The 27,894-nt window shown below is 40.8% G+C and overlaps 2 protein-coding genes across 4 annotated transcripts; one reads left to right on the top strand and one right to left on the bottom strand.

Annotated features, from left to right (window-relative positions):
- Positions 1-357: 357 nt before the first annotated feature.
- ptrh1 (peptidyl-tRNA hydrolase 1 homolog) lies at positions 358-10,834 on the top strand. Its single transcript, XM_061769263.1, has 5 exons — positions 358-942; positions 7,439-7,652; positions 7,718-7,817; positions 9,190-9,235; positions 9,313-10,834. Exons 1-5 carry the CDS (start codon positions 757-759, stop codon positions 9,511-9,513), a joined length of 747 nt encoding a protein of 248 aa, XP_061625247.1. The 5' UTR covers positions 358-756; the 3' UTR covers positions 9,514-10,834.
- Positions 10,835-15,532: 4,698 nt separating this feature from the next.
- tor2a (torsin family 2, member A) lies at positions 15,533-24,403 on the bottom strand. Of its 3 annotated transcripts, XM_061769249.1 has the most exons (6): positions 24,181-24,313; positions 23,419-23,524; positions 20,526-20,791; positions 19,080-19,255; positions 18,674-18,801; positions 15,533-17,137 (listed from the first exon to the last, which is right to left on the bottom strand). In XM_061769249.1, the coding sequence occupies exons 2-6, from the start codon at positions 23,441-23,443 to the stop codon at positions 16,893-16,895; spliced, it is 840 nt and encodes a 279-aa protein (XP_061625233.1). In that variant the 5' UTR covers positions 23,444-23,524; positions 24,181-24,313; the 3' UTR covers positions 15,533-16,892. The 3 variants fall into 3 exon arrangements, with proteins under 3 accessions (XP_061625233.1, XP_061625232.1, XP_061625234.1); XM_061769248.1 differs by lacking the exon at positions 23,419-23,524 and having other exon boundaries at positions 24,181-24,403; XM_061769250.1 differs by lacking the exons at positions 23,419-23,524; positions 24,181-24,313 and adding an exon at positions 24,324-24,381.
- Positions 24,404-27,894: the final 3,491 nt, after the last annotated feature.

Here is a 27,894-nt window from a genome sequence, read left to right as displayed (position 1 = left end):
AACTTCCAGGACAAAACCCGTCTGAATAAACTATGTATGTGCCTTCATATGTCGGCGGATAAACGCTGCATTGAGCAACCGATTCATATACACACAGGAAGTCTCCCATTTGTATTTGAATGGCCTTCATTGGACTTCCCTTGCTCTACATATCAGCACACCGAACACTTCGGGTAAATTAGGTATTAGTTTTTAATGATATTCAATACAAGAACACAAGTTTAAAAAACTAATATCGCAACATTTTGAGATATTTCTAATACTTGACCATTGTGTGGAGGCAAATAAGGTGGTCTAAATAGTATTGAAATAGTAACTCACATATTCTTAAACGAATTGCTCTCAGAAGTGAGCATTTCTAGCTTTTTTAAGGCACGTTTTATACAAGGCTTATATTGGATGGCTGTAGTTCTCAAGTCGCCACGCCAGGTGTCGCTGTGGCCTAGCGGAAGGAAAGCAGGCTCGCCTTTCACGACGAAGAAAAAAACGAGGAAACCACAAAATGAGACTTTTCGCGAATATAATGTAATGTACGTCTTGCTAGTACTGTTATAATGTCTCAAAAGTCTGTATCAAGCTGTGTGTTGAATTCGCTTCTCGCCTCTTAGTTATTCGAATGTCGTATGTTGTAAAGTTTAATAGGCATCAATCTTGCTAACCCGGAGTTGCTAGCCGGACTAGCAGTCATCGGTGTCACAGAGTGGACAACAAAATCACGTTTTTACCAACGTTCGCCGTCTTTTATTCCACTTTGTCATGATAAGGCGCTTGCTGGTTGGCATATTCACGTCCCTTTGTTGCACCTTGCTTCCCCCACGCCGTTACCTTTTGACGATGCAACGTTTTTTGACGAGAATTGTCAGCCGCCTTTGGCTGAGCGAGCCGGTCGCGGCGGCGATGACCACCGAAACACAACTGCACGAGCAAGGGCGACGAAGGATGGTAAGTTTGCATTATGTGTCGGTAAGTATGTATTCACTGTGCAATGTCACCAAAACGCCACTGCCGAATTCATTGAAATGTTGAAACATAGAATAGTTTGAATGGGTTGAGAAATTATCTATTCCAAAGATTTCTTTTTTTTTTTAAATTGGGCTTCGCACAAAAAAAAGCACGATTTTAGTCTCGTAATTTTACAGCTTGATTCAAAAAAAAAAAAAAAAAAAAAAAAAAAAAAAAACTTTTTTCCCAAAAGTTACTGCTTTTTCAATAATACGACTTAGTTTTTGTAATATTACGACTTGATATATAGATATATATATATATATATATATATATATATATACATCTAATGTTAGTACTTACACCAACCAATGTGACTTTCTTCTCATGATATTGCGACTTGATTCTGCATAGTTTTCTACATAGATACTACTTATTCCTAAATCTATGACTCTGTTCTCATATTGTTACTATTGATTCTGGGGATGAAATTTTTTTTTGAACATAGTTACTACCTTTTCCTTGTGGTGCAGAGGGTAAGCGTACACCCTGAAACCGGAGGGTCACCGGTTCGGATAGCCGCCCGAGCGCATTTCGTCGTCATGTCCCTGGCCAAGATTGTTTGCCCACAAATGAATGTGGTGGTTGGGGGGGCCGTAGGTGCAGAATGGCAGCCACGCTTTTGTCAGACTTCCCTCGGGCAGCTGTGGCTCTACAAATAGCAGACCACTACAAGGGTGTGACTGTGGAGTGAATGAATAGTGTCTGCAATTGTAAAGTGTCTTTGAGTGCCTTGAAAAGCGCTATGCATTTTGTTTTAAGACAGCATTATTTCTCCTATAAAAAAAAAAAAATCCAACTTCTCGTAATATTATGACGTTACTCTTAAAAATAAAGTGTTTCCATATGAAGTTATTACTTTTTCTTAAAAATACGACTAGTTCCATAATACAGTGGACCCTCGCATATTCTTATTTCGGCATTTGCGAATTCACCTATCTGCTGTTTTTTTGCGGAAACCCCCGCTTATTCACACTTTTTGGGACCTAATCCCAAGGCTTTACACGATCATGATTTTTGGGGACGATCAGCGAGTTTAAAAAAACGGTAACTAATCCCCGATCCAATCACAAGATGGTGTAATGTGTCTCTTTAAATGACCTGTTCATTTACTCTATGTGCATGTGTACTTAATTTCTCAAAAAACTATATTTATAATAAATAATGTATCTTTGTTCCTCTATTTATGCCAATGAGGCATAGTGACAGACAGAACAAATGAATGGTCTTCTATTAGATGGTAGTAAGTACATACAGTAATTAATGTATCCACTTTTTTTGACATTTTTGTTCATTGGTGTGCTGTCCAGGCCTCCATAAAGGTTAGAAATCACTGCTCTAGTCAGGTCATGTATTCTAGTCAGGTCAAACCAACATTACGTGACAGAAATAATGGGTTCTAACTTACTGTAATTAAATTAGTTTATTGTAATTAAACGAACTCCTCGCCTGAGCACCGGTGACCACCAACACACGTTTTTCCCCATTTTGTTCTTGTAATACAGTCGCGAGCCACTCTTGTTGTCGTCGCCACGGTAACGAGTGTATCCGGTCACATTTGAGTTGACAAGATAAAGCCCAATGGTCGTAAAAAATGGGATGCGGTGGTATTGGAATACAAGATTTTATTGCAGTAGTCTGACATAGTGCAAGCGTGAAAGAGCAAATTTGTCTTGTAGTCTGATCATTACGCGTTGTCTGTCCCACACCGCCGACATGTTTTTTTTTTTTAAATAACTTTATTGGATGTCAGATATTTACATTTATATGCGATTTTATTCAAATAAATGAATAAAAACTTTGATTCCATGTAAAGTTACTCCCCCCCAAATATGACTCATTATATTGTACATTTTCTTCTAAAAAAATGACTTTAATCTTGTAATATTAAAATTTTATTCTCGTAATATTACATCATTAAAAAAATACTTTTTCCACGTAAAGTTAAATTTTCCTAAAAATACTGTATTTTTGTAATTTTTTCCTCAAAGAAATATTACAGCTTTATACTCGTTTTATTTTTAAAAGTTCTATTCTCAAGATTACTACTTTTTCTAGAAAAAAATACAACTTTATTCTTTTGAAATATACTTATAACTTTACCTTTTTTTTTGTTTAAAAAATTACTTTATTCTTGTAAAATCACAACTTTGTAATACAAGGAGGGTCTTTTATTCTAAGAAAGATCTGTTTCTCAAGATTACTACTATTATTGAAAATAAATTGTCATTCTCTCAAAATACAACTGCAGTACTTTCGTAATATTACAACTCTTTGTGAAAATACCTCATACTTTTTTCCTCAAAATAATGAAAACTGTAATTTTTGTTGTTTTTTAAAAAACATTTCATGGAATGCAATGTGAAATATATTTACAAAATAATGAAATTATATAATACATAGAAAAATAAGACAAAAACATGACAATATTATTCAAAATAAAGACATTGGATGCAGAAAAACATGCTATTCACACAATAATAAGAGTTAATTTATCACGCACACACAACAAGTACACAAAGAAGCATACAACAACGTACAACAACGTACAATGGACACAATGGTGCCTGCCTTGGTGGAGGTCACATTGGTGCCAGGAGCGGACCTCATGCTTCTGGAAAGACGCCTTGTGTCATTTGTGGCAAAACACCCCCATTCTGTGCAGGAACATGAATAAGAAACAAAACATTGTGAGCAGGAACAAAATGACTTTATTCTGTAAGATTGAGACATTTGTCAATTCCTCGTAATTAGCGACGTGTATCCACGATTGCTGCTGAAATGATGCAAATTTCCCCACTGTGGGACAAATGAAGGTTATCTTATAAATATTTTATTTATGTTCTTTTAAACTTATACGCCCCTTTTCTCAAGTGACGTAGCAGTAAAGTACAAATTCATTTCCAGTTTCCGGTTCTTGTCCTGTGTGACTGTCTAGCGTTATTATGTAGTACAGAATTTTATCTCTAGACACTTATGAATTTGCCAGGTGTTTTGCTCTTCAAAGTTGGTTACTCTCCACTTTAGTGCTGTTCCAGCCAGACCTATGTGACAAGTGTACTGTATCACCCAATCACTTATTTCATTTTTTTGCGACTACACGTCACAATAGCTTAGCAATTAGCATAGCATTTTCATCTCCTCGTCCTCCCTTCATGATAACGATACTTGTCAGAAATGGAGCTTATTCGCTCCCATGGACGTGATGATTATCGATTTATGCTGCGTTGACACTGGACACAAAGCGAATGTTCGCCTCCGTGGCTCGGCATTGTATTTAGCCGCGTTAGCCGTAGCTTGAAGGTAGCTGGGGCGGTGAAAAATAGCGTGCAACAAGCATTCGCCGATACAAACATCAGAAAGCAGGGATGTTAGGCGACTGATCAACGTGGATGTGTCGTTTTCTTTTTGTTTTGTTTGTTAACAATATAGTGTACATGACCGCATGCTGGCAGTGGTTTGTTTGCGTCATAACAACATGCTGTTTTGGCCATCAGTCTTTTGGACTGAAACTGAAAATACACTTTTGGGCCATTTTTAGCGGCCAATATTCGGTTCATCACTACATTTGATACTTCAGTCATTTGAGGTAATGTACAGTGGTGTGGAAAACATGTTTGTCTCACTTAAATTTCCCATCATCAAACTAATTTAAATATTAGTCAAAGACAATGCAAGTAAAGACAAAATGCAGTTTTGTTATTAAGGGAAAAAAATACAAACCTATGTGGCCCTGTGTTAAAACATAACTGGTTAAAACATAACTGGTTTGTCATACCCGAGTTCAATTTCTCTCGACACACTCAGGCCTGATACTCCCACACTTGTTCTCAATCAAGAAATCACTTGAAAAGGACCTGTCTGACAAAGTGCAATAGACCAAAAGATCCTCAAAAGCTAGACATCATGCCGAGATCTAAATAAATTCAGGAACAAATGAGAAAGAAAGTAATTGAAATCTATTAGTGTGGAAAGTGTTATAAAGCTATTTCTAAAGCTTTGGGACTCCAGTGAACCACAATGAGAGCCACTATCCACAAATGGCGAAAACATAGAACAGTGGTGAACATTCCCAGGAGTGGCCGGACATCCAAAATTACCCAAAGAGCGCTGCAACGACTCATCCAAGCGGTCACAAAAGACCCTCACAACAACATCCAAAGAACTGCAGGCCCCGGTTAAGGTCAGTGTTCATGACTCCACCATAAGAAAGAGACTGGGCAAAAATGGCCTGCATGGGAGAGTTCCAAGATGAAAACCACTGCTGAGCAAAAAGAATATTAAGGCTCATCTCAATTTTGCCAGAAGACATCTTGATGATACCCTAGACTTTGGGAAAAAATACTCTGTGGTCTGACGAGACACAAGTTAAAATTTTTGGAAGGTGTGTCCCCCATTACAACTAGCGTAGTAACACCACCTTGGAGAAAAAGAACATCATGCCAACAGCGGCACGGTGGCCGACTGGTTAGCGCGTCAGCCTCACAGTTCTGAGGTGCGGGGTTCAATCCCCGTCCCCGCCTGTGTGGAGTTTGCATGTTCCCCCTGTGACTTTTGGAAAAATACTCTGTGGTCTGACGAGACAAAAGTTGAACTTTTTGGAAGTTGTGTGTCCCATTACAACTAGCGTAGTAACACCACCTTGGAGAAAAAGAACATCACACCAACAGTAAAATATGGGTGGTGATAGTGCGATGGTCTGGGGCTTTTTTGCTACTTCAGGACCTGGAAGACTTGCTGTGATAAATGGAACCATGAATTCTGCTGTATACCAAAAAAATCCTGAATGAGAATGTCTGCCCATCTGTTCGTGACCTCAAGCTGAAACGAACTTCGGTTCTGCAACGGGACAATGAACCAAAACACACCAGCAAGTCCACCTCTGAATGGCTGAAGAAAAACAAAATGAAGACTTCAGAGTGGCCTAGTCAAAGTCCTGACCTGAATCCTATTGAGATGTTGTGGCATGACCTTAAAAAGGCGGTTCATGCTCAAAAACCCCCCAATATGGCTGAATTACAACAATTCTGCAAAGATAAGTGGGCCAATATTTCTCCACAGCACTGTAAGAGACTCATTGCAAGTTATCGCAAACGCTTGATTGCAGTTGTTGCAACCAGTTATTAGATTTAGGGGGCAATCACTTTTTCACAGAGAGCCATGTAGTTTTGGATGTGTTTTCTCTTAATAATAAAAACCTTAATTTAAAAACTGCATTTTGTGTTTACTTGTGTTGTCTTTGACAAATATTAAAATTTGTTTGATGATGCAAACCATTTAAGTGACAATGATGCAAAGAAATAAAGTGGCAGACACTTTTTTTACACCACTATATCGTTAACAAGAACACAGTGGAAAGTAACAAAACAATTGAGATCTTGTCTACATGATACATGGTTGGTGGGAACTACTTTTTCTTATCGCCTGGCCGTAGTAAGTCGGTCACTCAATAGATAATAGCAGAGTGTAAACAGTTCTGGGGATCTATTTGAGCTCTTTCAATTGGTTCTAACTTAATTCTTGGGAAATACATACTATTTTTCTTCTCTTGCTCTCGCTCAGACTTGATCTGACAAATAAATGACTTTATTCCCATAAAATTAAGACTCTTTTCCAAAAAAAGACGTTTTAAAATTATGACTTTTCTCAAAAAAACAAAGTTACATTTTCCACAGAAATTACAGGTATTATTAATATTTTAAAAATTATTGTAATATTAATAGTATTCCCCCCCAAAAATGTATGACTTTATTCTCAAATAAATATATCTTTGTTCCTCAAAAGATTGTTTTGTAAAAAAAATATACTTTATCGAACTATGCAGTGGGTGTTAACTGTATTCTCCTTTTTTGGTCATTTTTTTTTAAACATGGCTTGTTCTCATTACTTTATTTTTTAAGTTAAAATAAGTTTAATTTTGTTTAATTAAATATTTTGTATTTGTAATTTTTTTTCCAGATTTCTTTTACACTTTATTCTTGAAAGAAAATCAGTTTTCATATTCTCTATGACTTAATTCTCTCTAAAAATCAGACTTAATTCTCTAATTATGTGACTTTATTCCTATAAGATTTTCTTCATGAAAAAAGATGACTTCTTTCATAAGATTACAACAATCCCCAGCCCAAAAATGACTTCTAATATGAAGACTATTCTAAAAATCAGTAATAGTAATACCCCCTCAAAAACTACTTTATTATGAAAATAAAATTTTGTCCGTTTTATTCTTGACTTCATTCTTTACAAAAAAGATCATTCTTTTCATGAAAAAATGTAAGATACATTTTCAAATGACTTGTTGTATTATGACTTTTTTTCAAATTCTCATTAATTTGTACAGTAAATTATTGACTTTCTATGTATGATTACAACCTTTTCCAAAAATAATCACTTAATTAGATGTGTTAGTATTCTACTTTTTTTCCATGCAATTCAGGTGGTGGGCCTGGGAAACCCGGGCATGGAGGGCACACGGCACAGTGTGGGCATGGCGGTGGTCAGCGCCCTGGCCGCCCGTCTGTGCTTAGGCGAATGTTGGAGCGGTGACAGGCAACTTTGCGGCGAGGTGGTAGTGGCGGACGCGCGCCGCCTGGTGTTGCTGCGTCCCCGAGTGCTGATGAACGTCAACGGCGTGGCGGTGGCCAAAGCTGGTAAAAAAGCTGCTGTGATCGACACCAATGCGAGCGGTATGTAATGCGATCCACTTTCTCTTTAGCCAGCAAGTACGGCGTCCAACCTGAGGACATTCTGCTGGTCCATGATGAGCTCGACAAAGCTTTAGGAAAGGTTGGCATCAAACATGGAGGAAGCGCCAGGTTGGTCCTGAAAAGCACCTTTACGGAGCCTGGGGCTGAAACGATTAATTGAATAACGCTGAATAAAACTACTTTTAAAAAAGTGCACATTCATACGCGAGCTGCTATAACCACAACTGACGCCTAGGCATTTAACTCGCAGACTAGCTAACAGTTAGTCAGTTAACAGCCAGCTGCTAATTTCAGCTCACAACAGCCAACTGTAGACGCATTTGAGGATTCTCACATCACTCGCCTTTTAAAGCCATACACACTCAGACAGAGTCTACCGTGTAGAACGTCAGGACCAGGGTCTGAAATTTAAGGCCTGACACTTGGGCTAGGCGATTATAAGATCGCAATTAGTGATCACGATAAATTTCCCATCGATCAAGGTGATCAGCTGCACGCGTATTTACTTGATTAAACTTGGTGGAAATGTGCATGACAACCGCATAAGTGTCAAGCATGTGCTTGCTAGCAGTCACACAAGATCTAAACCAAAGTCCTTTGTTCACAAAAAGTTGCCAAGAATCCTATTGTGCCAACAGGAAGTAGAAACCTACAAAAATAAAAGCCAAACACACCATCTCCAACTGTCACAACACTCAAAACACTGCTGTTTTTTGTTCATAAGTGAAGAGCATCTGCTGGCTAGCACAACGTAGCAGTACGAGATCCAAATCAAATTCCTTCGTTCACAAAAAGCTGCAGAGTCCTCCACACACAAAAGTAGCAAACCACCAAAATAAAAGCTAAACCTGACTTGATGTGGAGGCATGGTGAGTGACTGGTTAGCACTTCTGCCTCACAGTTCTGAGGAGACAATAAGAGTTGTCGTTTTCCTGCTCGAGTATGTTTGTATGTAAGTTGTGGGAGTAAACAAAGACCGCACCTGCTCGGCTGGCCCGCCCCGTAGTGGGATCGAGACACCGAGTCAGCCGTCCTCCCACAGAGGCCGCTGCGTCGGCCCATCCTCGCCCCGGCAACGGAGGCGGGCAGTGACCAACGGCGGTTGTGTGGCAATGCTATTAACTAGCCGATGTGTAAGCTATATCGTGCCCTAAAAAACGGGCAACAGAACAAGCCTGTTTATTCATTTGATGATGTACCACCCAAGTGATTATGCATAGTAAAATTGGTTGTTTAAAAAAAAAAAAGTTTAAAAACAATGTAAAAAAATCGAGATTGGACAAAAGGGCGATAAAAAATGTATCTTGATCTTTTTTTGGGGGCAGATCGCCCAGCCCTATCTGACACTCATTTCTTCTGTACTGTTAGTTTGAAAGCTATTTTCAACTACTTCATGTCACATCAGTCTTTGTTATGGGTCTGATGGAGCTATTTTGCGGGATCTACGATTGAAAAGCTAATTGTTTTTTTCCACCCACAGAGGCCACAACGGTGTCCGCTCCTGCATGGACTGCCTCCGCACCGATGTGAGTACCTAATTTTTGACTGGTTGCTCGAAACTACCCAATCACTGCATCCCGTTGTTTTCTTCCCCCGTGCTTAGGTGATGCCCAGGCTACGGGTGGGCATCGGGCGTCCGGAGGGTAAGACTTCGGTGGAGCACCACGTCCTGGGCCGCTTCTCTGCGGAGGAGTGGAAAATTCTGGACTCTGTTCTTGTTCAGAGTGTCGACATTCTGATGTCTCAGCTCGGCAATCAAGAAGAAAAATGCTCCTCATCCTCCTCGCCAGCAGGGGGCAGATGAGGGAAAGTGACCAGCATAGAACCTCTGCGGACACACATAAAACTACCTTTTGTTCACAAGCAGATGGCGACTAGCAATTTAGCATCCAAAGCCAATGTAGCACTACTTCCTGGTAAATGTCAAAAACAAGATCAGAATCAGACTCATCTTTATTTGCCAAGTATGTCCAAAAAACACACCAGGAATTTGTCTGCGGTAATTGGAGCCGCTGATGGACTCAAATATACCACACAACAACCAAATCAAAGTCATCTGTTTACAAAAACCTGCCAAGTCCTAGCAAGCCAACAGGCAGTAGCAACCTACCAGTGTAAAAGCTAAACATGACTGGGCGTCATTTTCGATGACACTTGCCTTTTGTACACAAGTGTCAAGCATGTGCTTGCTAGCAGTCTCACAAGATCTAAACCAAAGTCCTTTGTACACAAAAAGTTGCATGTTCTCCCCATGCCTGTGTGGGGTTTCTCCAGGTACTCCGCTTTCCTCCCACATCCCACAAAAACATGCATGGTAGGTTAATTGAAGACTCTAAATTGCCTGTAGGTGTGAATGGTAGGTTTTTATGTGGCCTGCGATTGACTGGCGACCAGTTCAGGGTGTACACCGCCTCTTGCCCGAAGATAACTGGGATAGGCTCCAACACGCCCGCGACCCTAGTGAGGATGAGCAGTATAGGAAATGGATGGATGACTTGATGTTATCTCAGACTACCACAACACTTGAACAATCGCCGCTACAGTTTGTTCACAAATGACAGACATATGCTGGCTAGCAGTTACACAAAACCGAAATCAAAGTCGGTTGTTCACAAAAGCTGTTGAGTCCTCGTTTGTTCAGAGTCCTACCGAATAGCATAGGACACTTTAGCAGTATTTCTTTTCTTTCTTCACTCAGTGCTACCTTCTGTCACATCACATTGGAGATGGACTCAGATGCACCCTGCAAGATCCAAATTAAAAGTCCTTTGTTCCCAAAATGCTGTCAAAAGTCAACGCAACAGGAAGTACCAACCTAGCAAAATAAAATCATTGCTAAACATAAGTTGCCACCTCTAACTGGCACTGCACTCACTCGCCTCTACCCTTTGTTCAAAAGGGACAAGAATATGCAGGCTAGTAGTCACAAGATCTAATCAATGTGCTAAACATTTCATCACTCCAACTGTGATGACACAGTCTACATGTTCACTCACTCAGTCCTACTTTCTGAGAAAGAGAATATACCACAGCTGTCACACAAAATCCAAACAAAAGAACTTTGTTCACAAAAGCTGCAGAAAGTCCTGTCCTAATGTTTTCAATAAACGTTTTTGCACGAAAAAGGTCATCTTTAAGTTGTTGTTTGTTAATTTTTTTTCCTCATTAACTTTAAGGACAGAGCTTTTAGTTAAAGGTGAAATAAACCCACAATTTCTAGGGGCAAGAATACAATGTATGTGCCAACACTAATCAAAACATGGTATTTTGGTTAACTGTTCGTGAGTAAAACAGAATAATTAATCTCAGAGCGCCGCCATTTTAGGAAATACAGTAAACCCTTATTTATCGCAGGGGTTACGTTCCAGCAACCCCTTGCAGTATGTTATATAGTGATGCATTTTTAAATATATTACTAAGTAAAATACGTGAAATGCCAATTTGTATAAATACAATTCTGAGAGGTGCAGGTATTTCATTTGTCCACTTGAGGTCACCATCTGCACAAAACAATTATGGTTGGTATTTGGAATTCATAAAACTCTCAACTGTGGCTTGCATTTTAAACACAATCACATTACCTACATGTCCTATATATTATTCTCAAGCAATGTGGTGATTTAACAAATGTATGAGTTGCATATACTGTAATCAGGTTTCTTTTTCTGCTAAGAACAAGATCCCAATTGCCTTTCTGTGAGTCACTGGTGCCACATTGAACTTATTTAGCCTGTGAAGCTGATTGTATCAGAGATGTGCAGGTAAGTAACTGCATTACACTGAGCTTTATTAAAAAATAATAATAATTTTTAAAAAGGCCACGATGCACTGAATCCGCAATAAATGAACTATGGTTTTTATATCACCCTCTGCTTGCGACCGAAATTAACTTTACAACTCCCCCTCGAACTTTGTAGACTTCACGTGACCAAACCCGGGGAAACAGGTTCGCAGACTCCCCGTGTCTGCTTCCGGGTTTGGTCACGTGACGTCCAAGAAAACAGGTTCGCAGACTCTCTGTCTGCTTTCGGGTTTGGTCACGTGACGTCCATGAGGAAGTTGTGATTTTAATTTCGGTCGCCAGCAGAGGGTGATATTGCCTAAAATGGCAACGCGCTGGAGATTGATGAATTATTCTGTTTAATTCCTATTCCACAAACGCAATATTAACCACCGTGTTTTGATTAGTGGTGGCAGATACAACGTATAAAAAAAGTGAGTTTACTTCCCTTTTAATGAAACATCAGGTGAATTAATACATCCATAATTAGAAATTGGCTTGTCTTTTTTTTTTTTTTTTTACCATTTTAGCTGTTAATGCAACTATAATGAAACTTCCCAAGGGTGGGTATTTTTCTATCACATACTTGCTTTTTTGTTTCACTTAGTTAAATAATGAGTTCAGTTTGCGACATGACTTCACAGTGACAAAAGTGAGTCCGTGTGACTATAAGTCCTTGTGTGTCTTTAAGAGGGTCGAACCTCCCTAGCCCCCCCATGACACCCCCCACCCCCCCTATCAGATTCATTACTTCTCCCCTCACACCACAATGACCATTTATCACCCCTTCAGCGTGTGGGTGGAATAGAAAAGTGATGCACGGAGAGGCACTAGTCACGAGCTGTGCCCGAGTCTCGGGGTGCCTGCGCCGGTTTGCCCCGGTGCAAGCGGCCAGTGTCGGAAGAACCAGCAGGAGGAGATTGAGGAGCAACTTCCAGCGGAGGCTCTAGCCCGCCTGAGCGCTGCGGACGGCGGGGGTGAGCAGGTGCATCGCGTCTGCAAGGTCCGGAACTTTTTTTTTTCTCCCCCCTTAAATCGGAATGAGACGACCGGACTTTCTGCACGTTCTTCCCGTCCTGTGGGCTCTCGCGGCTGATTGTCCAAACGCAATTCTCGTGGAAATGTTCCCAAAGCCAACGCGAGAATTGTGCGTGGACATCTGTTGCTGGCCGCTCGTGCACGACAACCCCCGCTCATTTGCACGGCCACGTGCACGCGCCTCGATTTAGTTGCACTTTTCCATTCACTTAATTTCTTCACTTTTTGCATGCTTAAGGAGAAAAATTAACAAAATAAAACACAAATGTTGTTCATAAGTTTTTAATTGTTGTTGGACTAAAATAAAGTTTTGTTGAAAAAGATGTTAAAAGTGATGGGTGAGTAGGTTTGCTGTTGCCGCTGAGCTCTTTTCTCGGGGATTAAAAATTTGCATAATTCTTGAGGAATGTATCATTTTCACCCCTTTCAGAGAGTCGGGGAGGAGCACAAGGGGGGTGTAATTGAAAAAAGAAACGCGCACATTTTGTGTATTGCAACAGGACAGAGAATACATTATTATTTGGGAAATATTAACCGGAAAAGTGATTATTAGTGTCATTTTAGATAGGGAGAGATGCGAGGGTATGTTTGATTTTCACACCACAGTAGCCCAGATGGGAAGTCCAGTCATACCCTCACGCTCCTTTGATGCTCTTAATCCTGCACATACAAACCTGCGTGCATGTGTGTGTGCACGTGTGTCAGTAACTGGGGGAAGGGGCGGCAAACCAAACATTGCAAACACCAAGTGACATTGAACACATCATCTCAGACACTTGCTCTACTTTTAATTTTTTAGCGTCTGGGTTAATACAAGTTTTATATCTACACAACAACACAGCTTTAGTACAACCATTACCACATAAGCCTTATGCATAACATCAACACGACCGCTACGCGTATCTTCTAAAAATCTGCACCACCGCACCACTACACAACGACATGTCTACACAAACACCATCTTTATTTATGAGCATCAGTGTTGTCTCCACTCATGCTTTATGGTGTGGCTAACATTATTAGCATATTTATCAGCACACAACAGTTTGTTAGGGCTACGCATGATTAGCATCATGTGCAGTGGGTACTATACTGCTAATCAATCAAAAGTGTCGGGTCGTGCCGCCATTGGCCTTCGCCGCTCATCTGAGCACCACGCAGAGGCCAAGGTCAAATTGATCTTGCCCCCATGAACCAACAACGTCACTCTCTTTCTTCACCTGTTGTCATGGAGATTGAGACATCTGACCAAAGTAATCGCCTGACAACCTTCGAGATGATGTCGCTGTAACGTCAAAACAAACCAAAACAGCCGACCTTCTGCGTCTTTCTGGGCAATGCTTCTTGACTGTTTTTTTGTTTTTTTTTATCTACTCAAGTTAAATATGCCTTCCAAATTTCGTGTTGCCAAGTCAAACAGGTTTGGCGGCTGAATTTTACAAAGAAATTCCAGGAGGTAAGGATCCCTGAAAAATACCTAAAAAATGGTCACTTCAAACCAAAATGGCTGACTTTGTCTTTTCGGACATGGCTTTTTGAGACTTCTTTGCGGTTCTTCTCATGATATCCATGTCTACCAAATGTTATCTTACTCAATAAAACTTCCTTCAGGAGCTGCATTTTCCCCAAATATCAACACACAAAGGATTGAACTCTTTTCTTGTCCAACGTTCCCGCCAGATGCCCCCTGAAACCTCCGCCATCCTAAGCATCATTGTCAAATTTGCACGTGAAAGAAGCTAAGCCACAGGAATGAAAAGGGGTGGCTTGGGTCAGGGGCGGGGGGTGTCTGTCCTCACAGATGTGGAGGTGGGAGGGGTCGCGGGGGAGCAGCCAAAGGGGGAGGGAAAAGGGGGATGAGGAAGTGACTTTTGTTTGTGCTAATTGGAGCAGGAAGGAGTTCAGATGGAGGAGGAAGTCAGGAGGTGGTCACCTTCGTCTCCTCTTCGTCAAACGTCGATGAAGCATCATGGACGCAGTCATGGCACCACATCACCATGACAACATCATCATCATCATCATCTTGTTGACACAGATACTGTGCAACAAAAACTACACAATAACACAACCATTATACAAAAAAAACATGTCTACATAACACAACTCCTACTCCTCTACAAAACCACCAAACAACTATACATTACCACTATTTAACAACCACTACACACTATTTAACAACCACTACACATCATGACACAGCTACACAACCACTACAGAACCTCACAACATTTTACCATTTACACAGCCACTACACAATAACAAAATGTATCTCCACTAACAGTACGAAACTACAAACAACATAAAAACAACATATCAATTTAACCACTACAAAACTACACACCACAAAACCAGAACACACATATCTACACAACACACACACAAACACTACACAATTGCTACAGAACCATGGGGGTACTGCAGATCTACACAATCACAACACAGCTAACACGTATATACAAAACAAAATTTAAACATCTACACACCATCCATCTACGACACAAGCATGACACACTTACATGATCTACACAACACCACATCTACATATTTATACCTCCACTACAATACAGATCTTATACACCCACAACACAACCAACACACATCAACAACACATCTGCACAACTAAAAGCATTTTTTTTTTAGTTTTAAATGGCTTACTTTAACCAGGATCCCTCACCGTACCTTGGCTACAGGTAGAATCCCAGGTCGGTTTTGCACTCGTAGCCGGCGCCATAAATCTTTGCTGCCGCCTTTCCAGCTAGCCTTCTGCTACTTAGCCTGCTGGCTACCTCGCCGCTGTAGCTTCACGCTGTATATGATCAACTTTCTCGCATTAAATCTGCTGCGCAACACTTCTGCACAGTAACTCAATCAAAACATACCTTATCTAAAACTACACAACCACAACACACCCACACAAGAACATAACTACTACACATCAACACAAAACCACTCCAACATACCTACATAAAAACTACAATTAAAAAACTAAGACTTACACACAACACAAAAATGACAAAAGTTTATTGAGATTGCAATTTTCTATTTTGTCAAAACAGCACCATCTGGTGGCCTGAAATTAAAACGTTTCAAGGACATCAGCTTGCGCCTCAGCACGCCAACCCACCCTCCCCGCCAGAATAAGACTGTTTTTCACTCACAGAAAATACGCAAGTATGCGTTTATGAACACTTTCCTTTCGAGCTGTTCCTAATATACTGACCCTCTCGTCACCATATATGGTGGCCAAATGATTAGGAACAGCAATCAGTGTGATACAGTACAATACACATCACAATTGAACAGTGTCTTTGTAAAGGCACCTTTTTTTTCTTCTTTTGCATTGGATCTCATTACATAGTTTACTTAAAGAAGTGTCCACATGATGAGATTTGACATATTAATAAATTACACATTCTACATAATACAGGATGCTTTAGAAGGATTAAAGCATGGTAGGCGGCACAGTGACCGACTGGTTAGCACATCTGCCTCACAGTTCTGAGGACTCAGGTTCAAATCCCGCCTCGCCTGTGTGGAGTTTACATGTTCTCCCCGCGCCTGCATGGGTTTTCTCTGGGTACTCTGGTTTCCTCCAACATTCTAAAAACATGCATGGTTGGTTAACTGAAGAGGTGCTGGTGTGAATGTGAGTACAAATGGTTGTTTGTTTATTATGTGCCCTGCGATTGACTGGCGACCAGTTCAGGGTGTACCCCGCCTCTCGCTCGAAGATAGCTGGTGTGTGTGTGTATATATTGGCTCCAGCACACCCGTGACCCTAGTGTGGTTAAGCGGTACGGAAAATGAACGAATGAATTAATTGAAGACTAAATTGTCCGTAGGTGTGAGTGTGAAAGGTTGCTTGTTTATATGTGCCCTGCAATTGGGTGGCGAGCAGTTCATGGTGTACCCCGCCTCTCGCCCGGAGTCAGCTGGGATAGGCTCTGGCACACCCACAACCCTAGTGAGGATAAGCAGTATGGAAAATGGATGGATGGATATCTGTATCTGCATAAATATTTGCGCCACAGGCGCTCTTTAGCACCACCTGTTGGCAGGAGCAGGGATATACAAACCTCCCCCACAAAAACAAACAAAAAAAAAAACAAAAAAAAAAAAAGGCAAATGGTGAAAAATATTTTCTTTTGCTTTTTAAAAAAATCCTTCTGGTTGTCGAAGTGAGACCATTTGGGACTTCCTGCGTCCAGTCACAATTTCTCACAAATAAATACTAAAAAATGTCCGCTTTCCCTTTTAGTAGTTCTGTTTGTGAGGTTTGCTGCTGACATATTTAAAATAAAAATAAAAATGGGAGTCACCAGGGGAACACAGTGCTCCAAACCACTGCAGTACCTGCTGGCCCCTCACAAGAACAGGTTGATTTTGGCGGCCACGTTTTTGCATCCGCTGGTGGAAAAGTAGTGTCCCGGCGAAGGCTCGTACGTCATGTCAGCCGCCACGGCCCGTGCCACGTCGTCGCGCCCACATGCGCCGCGCTGGCACAGCTGCGCCCGCACGCATTGCTCCACATGGTGGCGGCACAGTGGGAGGAAGGGCACGAAGGCGGTCACCAACTTGTGACGAATGATGGACGAGTTGTAGAGACCATCTGGGGCAGGAGAAAAGTCAGGTACATTGGTTGAATAGTGACATATTCATGATTTTTTTTTTTGGGAAAGGAGTCATCATACCAGGGTTTATTGACAAAATAATTACAGATCTGGAACACTCTTGTGAAGACCTTTAATTTGAGATATGTCATGATGTGGTTTGTTGCAAATTAATTTTTGACCCTAGTCAACATTTAATGCAGGTGGTGCCTCAAGGTTTTTTGGACATTGTATCATCATTTGAGCGTATATTGAAAGAATAACTACAAATCTGGAAAGACTTTGCCACATTTGATGCACGCACTGCATTTGAAGGGTCACTACCTCATACAGTCCCCTCCAAAAGTCTTTTAACAGTAAGGTCAATTCCTTTGTTTTTGTTATATAATGAAAAGACATTTGGGTTTCAGATCAAAAGATGAAGAGGAGACAAAAGTTGAGAATTCCAGCTTTTATTTACATCTAGATGTGTTAAACAACTCAGGACACAGCACCTTTTGTTTGAAGCCACCCACTTTTCAAGCGAGCAAAAGTATTAGAATAGACATGATTAAATTAACTTAAAGTGAATAAGCCCTGACATTACCTCCACCATGCTTCAAAGATGAGCTTGTGTGTTGTGGATCATAAGCAGATCCTTCCTTTCTCCATACTTTGGCCTTTCCATCACTTTGGTAGAGGTTAATCTTGCTTTCATCAGTCCATAAAACTTTGTTCCAAAACCTTTGTGGCTCATTTCTGTATTTCTTTGCAAAATCCAATCTGGCCTTCCGATTATTTTTGCTGATGAGTGGTTTGCATCTTGTGGTATGGCCTGAATATTTCTTCTCTCGGTGTTCTTTGAACAGTGGATTGTGATACCGTCACCCCTGGCCTGTGAAGGTTGGCAGTGATGTCACTGACTGTTGTCTTTGGGTGTTTCTTCACAGCTTTCACAATGTTTCTGTCATCAACTGCTGTTGATACCTTTGGCCGACCTGTTCAATGTCTGTTGCTCAGTACACCAGTAGTTTCTCTTTCAGGACATTCCAAATTCTTTTATTGCCTATGCCCAATGTTTGTGCAATAGCTGTGATTGATTTTTTCTTCTTCTTCTCAGCTGGCTTGCTTTTCTCCCATAGACAGCTCTGTGGTCTTCATGTTTGCTTAACAGCAAATGCAGTTTTCACAGGTGAAACCCAAAGCCAAAAACAAGCACTAGCTAATGTTTAAGCAATCAATCTAGAAGGCAACACCTGAGCCACTAGAAACACCCATCAGTCACATGTTCCAATACTTTTGTTCACTTGAAAAGTGCATAGGTTCAAACAAAAGGTGCTCTGTGCTGAGTTGTTTAACACACCTAGAATTCTGAACTTTTGTCTCATTTCCAACTTTTAATCTGAAACCCAAATGTCTTCAGTATAGAACAAAAACAAAGGAATTGACCTTGCCGTTCCAATACTTTTGGAGGACACTGTAAATACAGATCTGGAAAGCCCTCATCAATACCTTTATTTGACAAGTGAATCAACAAAACAAATGTCGTCTCTCACTGGTTGGGTTGTCGTAGACGGCCTCAGCGATGGCGTCCTGCAGCTCGGCCGAAGTCATCTCCTCTCGGTCCAACCCGGCTTCACGCTGCTCCAGAGCCGCCTTGTTGATCACCTCCGCACCTGCAGTACTATACACACATAAATAAAACAAATTCTTTGACAAAACTTGCCTAGGTATAAATTCTAGCCTAGCAACAAGTGACATTTTAATACCTAAGGGGTATTAAAGAGTACCAAGGTTAAAGTTCACATTAATGGAAAACGTGAAATGATTGATCTTGGTCTCATTTTGTATATCACAAAAACCTGGCATTTGAAGAGGGGTGTGTAGACTTTTCATATCCACTGTAGACGTGACAAGTGGCTTTGGACACGATGACTCGGGCGTTAAATGTGGAGCACTCACCTGACAAAGACGTAAATGGCCTTGCGGTAGTTGGTGCGGAAGACCACGTGGGAGGATCCCAGGAGTGGCTCCAGAACATCCACCAGCCCTGGGGCCATTCTGTCCATCTCATCGAAGATGAAGACAGAGCGAGAGCACTCAGTCACATTGCCCTGGACCCAAGACTTCAGCTGCTCCTGCAGAAAGACATTTTATTTTGTGTGTATATGTTTTTTAAAAACCTTTATTTGAATTATTTGATTAAAATAATTTTTGTCATCGGAAAATCATTTATCAATTAAAACCAGCACACACTACAACTACGATAATAAACATTTTTCAGTAATTATTTGTTTAAATGTATTAAGTGGTAGATGTTAATTTTAATTATTACAGTGGAATTTCGATAAAACGGACCCCGATATAACGGATATCAGACAAAACGGACCATCGGGACTGAATAACGTGTCCAAAAATAGTTTCCATTTTTCACTTAAACTGCCGTTGACAAAGTCTGTTAATTCCATAATTGGTTGCTGTCGTTTACTGGCACTGTGGCGCAATGCAGGCAGAGAATAAGACTGACGTATTTCCGGGTCACGGAGACAAAAAAAAGGTCCAATTCCAAAAGAGGTGCCTCCCGTGCCTCTGTGGCAGCCACGTTGAATGTGGGGCATTGACATGGCAGCCATGTCATGATGAATATTTCTATTGTATGTACATAGACTCACAGGGAGAGAGAGAGAGGGTGGGTGTGAGAGAGAGAGAGAGAGAGAGAGAGAGACGGCTGCGGTGTTAACTCTGAGGAATACAAAACAAGTCTATGGAGTCTGGAACATGCTTTTCTTGGTACAGTTAAGAGTTTTTTTTTGTCAAGCTGTTTGCCTTTGGCAACGGATTTGGAACTAGGAAGCACACTAATTCCTCACGGATCATGAAAGCGACTCACCTATGATGGGTACTGTACGTCAACAATGTCACCATGACCAAGCAAGCCGGCGTGGTAAGTTTGGATGAAATGTGAAACTTTTCAAACATTTGCAAGCTTTTTTTTATATTTATTTACAATACATTTGTACGGTACTTGGCGTTTTAGGCCACGGAAAAAAAACTACAAAACAATAATTTTGCTTTGTACTGTAATACGGGGACCTATGGCCACAAAAAAATAAATAAATAAAATAAAATTTAAAAAAAAAAAGTGATTCAATGTACCAATCGGCTATATGGGACAGCCCCCCACCCTTATTGGTCCATTGTATCGAGATTCCACTGTATAACCACTGCAAACCATGACCACAATAAACACGTTATTAATATTTACATTTAAACTTTTGTAATCAATTGAAATTGTTATATTTAATATCAATGTGCAGAATATCTATAGTATATATATATATCTTTTTTGTTATTGTCAGCCGTTCTCACAAATCAATTCAAGGCAAAAATGTTGAGACATCTTCTTACCCGTTGCAGCTCCACGTGTCCGTCTGCAGGGAAGTGCAGCGTGGGGATGAATTGGTGGACGAAGGGGCTGCTCATGGCCGAGGCGTACAGGTACCGCGTAAGCATGCCACTGACCAGCGTCTTGCCCGTGCCTGACGAGCCGTGCAGCGAGAGCACCAGCGGCCTCTCAGGTGTTTTGTCGGCGAGGAAGCGGGCCACCTCCTCGGAGACCATATCCTGAGCGAGGTGCTGGCCATAGATGTTCTTGTACAGGTCCCACTCCAACTCTGATCCAAAAACCATCATTCACATTTCTTACCCAATTTACTTTTACAGTTATATTTTTATTTATATCACAGTATTTCAACATGCCAAATGTCTTATCAATACTGCTTTGATTCATTATTTCATATTCCATTCATTTCATCACTTTTTTGATTTATGATCTTTGAAAAAATTGTCTTCATACTTTGTTGATATTCCATATAAAACCCAGCTTATTCACATTTTTTAACATTATCCTAGACTTGTTTTTTTTTTTTTTTTTTACCCGATACCTGCTTCTTCACATTTTTTTCTTTACCCAATCCCCCACTTTTATTAACCGATCCCTCATTTATTTGGGTTTTTTTCTTCTACTATTTATTGCAAAAGAACTACTTTTGTCTGAATGGAACTCATTTCAACATAGTTCAATGGCACCAAGATGCCACAAGACAGCGCCTAAGTAATACTGAGGCACCTGGACCTTACTACCTCTATTTTATTTGTACCTTTCCAGCCTTTTTTTTAATCATTTCGTATTCGTTTTGTGTCGAGCTAAACCGTTTTGCATTATTTACAGCGTTTTAGCTGTTCATTTTTTAGGGAGGGGGGCGGGGGGGATATCAGCACTTGTTGCGTCCCACTGTGAATCACCAGCCCATTTACAAAAATTCTGTTTATTTGTACTTCCCATCCTCTTATTGTTTTGTGTACTGCTAAACCATTTGCACTATTACAATGTATTTACTGTGATATGCTACAAACCCCAATTCCAATGAGGTTAGGACATTGTGTAAAATGTAACTAAAAACTAAAATAATGATTTGAAAATCCTTTTCATCCTATATTATATTGAATAAACTACAAAGACAGGATATTGAATATTCAAACTGATGAACGTTAGTTTTGTTTTGGCAAATATTCACTCATTTTGAATTTGATGCCTGCAACGCATTCCCAAAAAGCTGGGACAAGGGCATGTTTACCACTGTGTTACCTTTCCTTTTGACAAGGACACTAATTGTGTAAGCTTTATACAGTGGGAAAGTATTTAGACCCCCTTAAATTGTTCACTCTTTGTTATATTGCAGCCATTTGCTAAAATCATAAGTAAATTTTTTTTCCTCTTTAATGTACACACAGCACCCCATATTGTCATAAAAAAATGTAATTGTTGAAATTTTTGCAATTTATTAAAAAAGAAAAACTGAAATATCACAGCCATAAGTATTCAGGCCCTTTGCTGTGACACATATATTTAAGTTGGGTGCTGTCCATTTCTTCTGATCATCCTTGAGATGTTTCTACATCTTCATTGGAGTCCAGCTGTGTTTGATTATACTGATTGGACTTGAGTGATCAGGACCTCAGACTGGGCCGAAGGTTCACCTTCCAACAAGACAATGACTAAATAACGAAGGAGTGGCTTCAGAACAACTCTGTGACTGTTCTTGAACGGCCCAGCCAGAGCTCTGACTTAAACCCAATTGAGCATCTCTCGAGAAACCTGAAAATGGCTGTCCACCAACCTTCACCATCCAACCTGACAGAACTGGAGAGGATCTGCAAGGAGGAATGGCAGAGGATCCCCAAATCTAGCTGTGAAAAACTTGTTGCATCATTCCCAAAAAGACTCATGGCTGTATTAGCTCAAAAGGGTGCTTCTACTAAATAGTGAGCAAAGGCTCTGAATACTTATGGGTGTGTGATATTTGAGTTTTTCGTTTTTAATGAATCTGCAAAAATTTCAACAATTCAGTTTTTTCCTGTCAATATGGGGGTGCTGTGTGTACATTAATGAGTAAAAAATGAACTTAAATGATTTTAGCAAATGGCTGCAATATAACAAAGACTGAAACATTTAAGGGGGTCTGAATACTTTCCGTAGCCACTGTAGATGGAATTCTTTCACATTCTTGCGTGATATACAACTTCAGTTGCTCAACAGTCTGCGCTTCATAAAGCACCACACATTTTCAATGGGAAACGGGTATGGACTGCCGACATCCCGGAGGACCTATGGAGAGGGACGAGAGCCGGCACTTAAGGAAGAGAAGCGAGAGATGGGACTAAATGGGACAGGAACTTTGAACCATTCCTTCTGCGTGTGTGTTACTCGCCAATGAACAGACTGAGGGCTGATAGAAAACTGCAGTCGTTTGTTTACATTTAAACTTCAGCTTGCAGCCATTGCGAGTGATGCCATACATGCCCTCATATTGGGCAGTGCTCAGTGAAGACTTCAATCATGAACCTGTATGCAATGGCGGTTCTTGGTGCGAAAGACCAGTGCCCTCCAACACTGTGCCTGGACGGCGAACTAAAGGAAATACTTCTGGTCAAAAACAGTTGTTAGCCAACTTCATGAATTATAATAGCAGCCGCATTAATGCCAGCTTAAGTTGATTGCATGCTTCGAGCTAACATTAGTTCACCTTACCACAACACAAAACAACCAAGCCCGCAACAGTACACAAATATCCATCCATCCATTTTCCGTACCACTTATCCTCAGTATCCCAGCTGACTCTGGGCAAGAAGCGGGGTACACCCCGAACTGGTCGCCAGTCAATCGCAAGGTACATAGAAACAAACAACCAATCGCATTCACATTCACACCTACGGGCGAATTGGACACCAATTAACCTACCACTAGGGTTGGGCATCGTTTGCATTTGAGCGATTCCGGTTCCGATACCAGTTCCTTATTTCGATTCTGGCTCCAAACGATTCTCGATTGCGATTCTTTTAGGGGGCTGGGTCAAAAAAGTTTGCATGGTTAAAAAATAAAGGGTGTCCAAATTCTGAACATCCATTTTCTTAGCCGGCCGCAGCATAGACTAAAAAGAACATTTGACTCGGGGTTCTTTATAACCAGTATCAATATCAAACCTATGAACTAAAAGGCAATGTGTGTGGAACTAACCCAATTGAGTTAATATTAATTAATTAATGTTTCAGCGAAAAGTTAAATGTAGCATTGTTAAAATCGTTATTTGGGACTGTTTTATCACGTCAAACGGTTTATATGTGCAAGTTTTAACTTTAACTTCCCATTTTAAGCTTGTAGCCTTTGATTTTGAAGAAAATAATTGCGTTTTCAGCACAAAATGGATATAGGCTCCACCCAAAAATGTCGAATAGTTGAATTCGCAAATGCCAAGCTGCAAATATGCGGCAACTCACTGTATTTACTTCGTTAATGTGCTCTACTGATTGGCCGAGCCGCAAGTTAAAGGGTTGTGTGTGATTCAGCATTACCGGTTGTCATTGTTCGTGTGTTTTTAACCATTTAATGTCTCTTTTAGGAAAGTTAGCGCGCTCGTATCTACCACACAAACGCAGACAGCTGCTGACGCTAACATTAGCCAACAACTAGCCGACTAAGCTAACCCCGGAAGCACTGCCCTACCTCTGACGTTGGGTCTAAAGTCGCAGTCGCAGCTATCCGCGATGGTGCAGTAAAGCGTCTGGAACACGCAGCGGGCCGGCGCGCAAACACATAGAAGCAGCACGGGTAAAAGGGTTAACATTTTCGTTTGTTTTCGGATTTACTTGGAGTCTTAGCCCCACGCCATTTGCTCGCCCAACCACTGCCAGCCAGCCGGTCAGTTGTTTGACTTCCTGGATGACGTGGCGTCACGCAAGGCACGCATGCTCTGAAATCTGACGTCATCGCAACGTTGACTTCTTGAGTTTACTACACAAAAACAGAAACAAAAGTTTACTGCATCAAGTTTACTCTATATTGTATTTTCACATTGCACTGCATGTATGTTAAATCATTGTATAAATTGTATTGTAGATAAAGATGACAAAAAACGGTTTACTGCACTGCCATCTGAACAAAACATTGCTTACTGTACCTACCGCTAAAGGTGGGTTTAACTGTACTTTATGGACTTGAATTATACATTGTTGAAGGAGGCTTTTCTCCGCCAGTCCTTCGCGTGTTCGTTGAATTTCGGATGATGAGAGTGTTGGTCAGAATCAGAGACTGGAAATGAACTTCTTTAAGATCTTTATTGCAGAATATTCTGGGCACAAATGTTCTACAGGCAAAGGCTGCAGCTGCTCAAATGAGCTCAAATGTGCGTTTTTTCTTTAGCATTCAGTGCGAGATTATACACAGTGTTCAGGGCGGTGTTTTAAAGCGTGAGCAGGGTTGATCCAAGCAATATCTCTTCTTGGCACAAAACATCCTGTACTGCGGCTGACATGTAGTTTCACAGTTATCAGAACATTTTGCTACTGAGGTTAGGTTACACAACATAACAGTGCACAAATAAGTCTATGTATGAGCATGACATCATTATATCACGTGCGAGGGCCTTCAACATTTAAAGTGAAATGGTTAAAAGAATGTGTAAAAGCTCCAGGTTCATGATGGTATTTTACTCCACACGACAGCTTCAAGTGGTGTCAAACGTACGGCCCGCGGGCCAGTCAGGGGGTCTAATCCGGCCCGCGGGCACTGTTCTGCCCATCGTTCAAGTTTTTGTTCGTTTATACATCCATCCATCCGTTATCTGAGCCGCTTATCCTCACTAGGGGCGCGGGAGCGCTGGAGCCTATCCCAGCTATCATCGGGCAGGAGGCGGGGTGGACCCTGAACTGGTTGCCAGCCAATTGCAGGGCACATAGAAACAAACAACCATTCGCACTCACATTCACACCTACGGGCAATTTAGAGACTTCAATTAACCTACCATGCATGTTTTTGGGATGTGGGAGGAAACCGGAGTTCCCGGAGAAAACCCACGCAGGCACGGGGAGAACATGCAAACTCCACACAGGCGGGGCCGGGGATTGAACCCCGGTCCTCAGAACTGTGAGGCAGACACTCTAACCAGACGTCCACCGTGCCGCCTCATTTATACACATAGACTCTTATTTTGAAATTCACACGTTTATTTTGACACAAGTACAATAGAACTGGAAGTGCTGTTAGTCTTGTGACGTGACATCCACGAAGCTGATCCGAGAGAATAAAGATTGGCCTAGTGGGCCACGTCTCCAATCAGTATGCAGTAAGAGAGTGTGACTTTGTGTGAAGGAATGCCAAGATATGTATCATATCATGTATTATTTGTTCAGTAATTTCATGTGCAGTTAAAAATGTGTTTGTGAAGTTAATTGGAACATGGGTTTATTTAAGCCCGGATAATCATGGTTATGTTGCGTCAGACAAACAAATCATGCGAGTGACAGGCTCTGGTAGCGACCCCCTGACAAGGAAAAGCTGGAAAACACTTCTTTAGTGAGATGTAAGCTACAAGATCATTTGATGCATGCTAATAGTAGGAGAGTGGTTGCTCATATAAATTAATTGTTTGTTTTCAGCTTTTATGGCAAGCTACTGAGTCACAATTAAATAAGGAGCACACTTGAGTTTCTGTTTTGCACTTACTGTGGATATGTGTCCTTAATAGACATAGCAAATACATTTATTTTTTTTTCATTTTTTTGTTTCACTCTGTCAATCTGCCTGTATACATTTACAAGGCAAATTTCACTCTCAAAAGTTCCCACTTTAGTTCGTATGGTTTGATGAGTCAGTTGAGTCTTTCAAGACTTCCAGATGGATGTGGAGATTTATGTAAATTTAAAAAGATTTCTATACAGGTTGTTTTATTAAAGTTATATACAGTTTATAGATCTACTGTGATCTCTAAATTGCAACTGTGAATGAAAACACTGATTCATAATATTGTTGAAATTTTTGTTATGACATTTGAGATTGCTCATTTGATTTGAAACAAGATTGGCAACAAAATAATAATCAAAATGAATGTTTTCCTAAATGTAATTATGTGCACCCCAAAAAAATGTAAAAAAAAAGTTGAATTGTCATTATTTATAGCTAATAAGGCCACAGATATACTGGTCCGGCCCACTGGAGATCAAATTGGGTTGGACGTGGCCCGCAAACTAAAATGAGTTTTTCACCCCTGAATGTATATTGGGAGGAAAATGTATGTGTATGCAAATAACATAAACTTTCACATGACAGGGAGTAAAAAGTGAACCTCTTGGCCACAGATTCTCTGAGAGCTAGTCAGAGTCAGGTGTGAGCCAACCTGGTGTCCAATCCATGAGACAAGATTGGAGACCGTTTAAAGCTGCTCTGGTCAGTAGAATTCGCACCATTGTCCCTTGTCAGGACATTTCCTGATGTGCAGGGGTGTTGAACAGGGGCTGAAAAGTGGACAACTGTCCATGGGCCCTGAGCATTTGGGGGGCCCTTGCGTGTCCGGCAACTCCCCGTCGCCAAATCATTTGTGTAAGGAAACATACCGTATTTTTGGAGGGGGGCCTTCCAAGAAGGTGATGTGTGGGGGTGGCCATAATCTGGGGCTACGCCACTGCTGACGTAAAAGAGATCTCAGAAGACATAATTAAGAATTGATGATTTGTATAAAGCTGGAAAAGGTTACAAATGTATCTGTAAAAGTCATGCGAGAACACCAAGGCAGAAGCCATTGCTGTCTAAAAGAACATTGCTGCATGTTTGAGGTTTTCCAAAGAGCACTTGGCCCGGTCAAAGTCCTGACCTCAACCCAATTGAGATGCTGTTGCATGATCTCAATAGTGCTATTCACACCAGACATCCCAGGAATCTTGCTGAACTGCAGCAGTTTTCTAAAGAGGAAAAGTCCAAAACTCATCCTGGTTGTGCATGTCTGATCTGCAACTACAGGAAACGTTTAGTTGAGGTTATTGCTGCCAAAGAAAGGTCAACCAGTTATGATTGACTTACTGTACTTTTTTCTCTCTTTTCTGTGAATCATTAGATCTTTTGTCTATAAAGATATGAAAACATACAGTAATTGCTTGTGTGGTATTTAAGTAAACTCTTTTGTTTATTCTTATGATTTCGATGAATATCAGACTACATTTTATGACCAAATTATACAGAAATTTAAGAAATTCCAAAGACTTCACATACCTTTTTCTCCCACGGTAGGACGTCTTCAGTTCTTATTGTCATGTAACTATCGTGTCTCAAAGTTACCAGTTAAAATGTCGGAACTTTATCAACAAGCTATGTTAGCGTGGAAACTGTGTCACGCCCATAATTTTACTCCACATAAATCTATCATTTGGAACAATGAATATTACTAAA

This window comes from Phyllopteryx taeniolatus, chromosome 3, assembly GCF_024500385.1.
Source record: "Phyllopteryx taeniolatus isolate TA_2022b chromosome 3, UOR_Ptae_1.2, whole genome shotgun sequence".
In the NCBI taxonomy this organism is placed as follows: Eukaryota; Metazoa; Chordata; class Actinopteri; order Syngnathiformes; family Syngnathidae; genus Phyllopteryx; species Phyllopteryx taeniolatus.
Note: the sequence above shows the minus strand (reverse complement) of the source record. Positions and strands in the feature narration are given on the sequence as shown.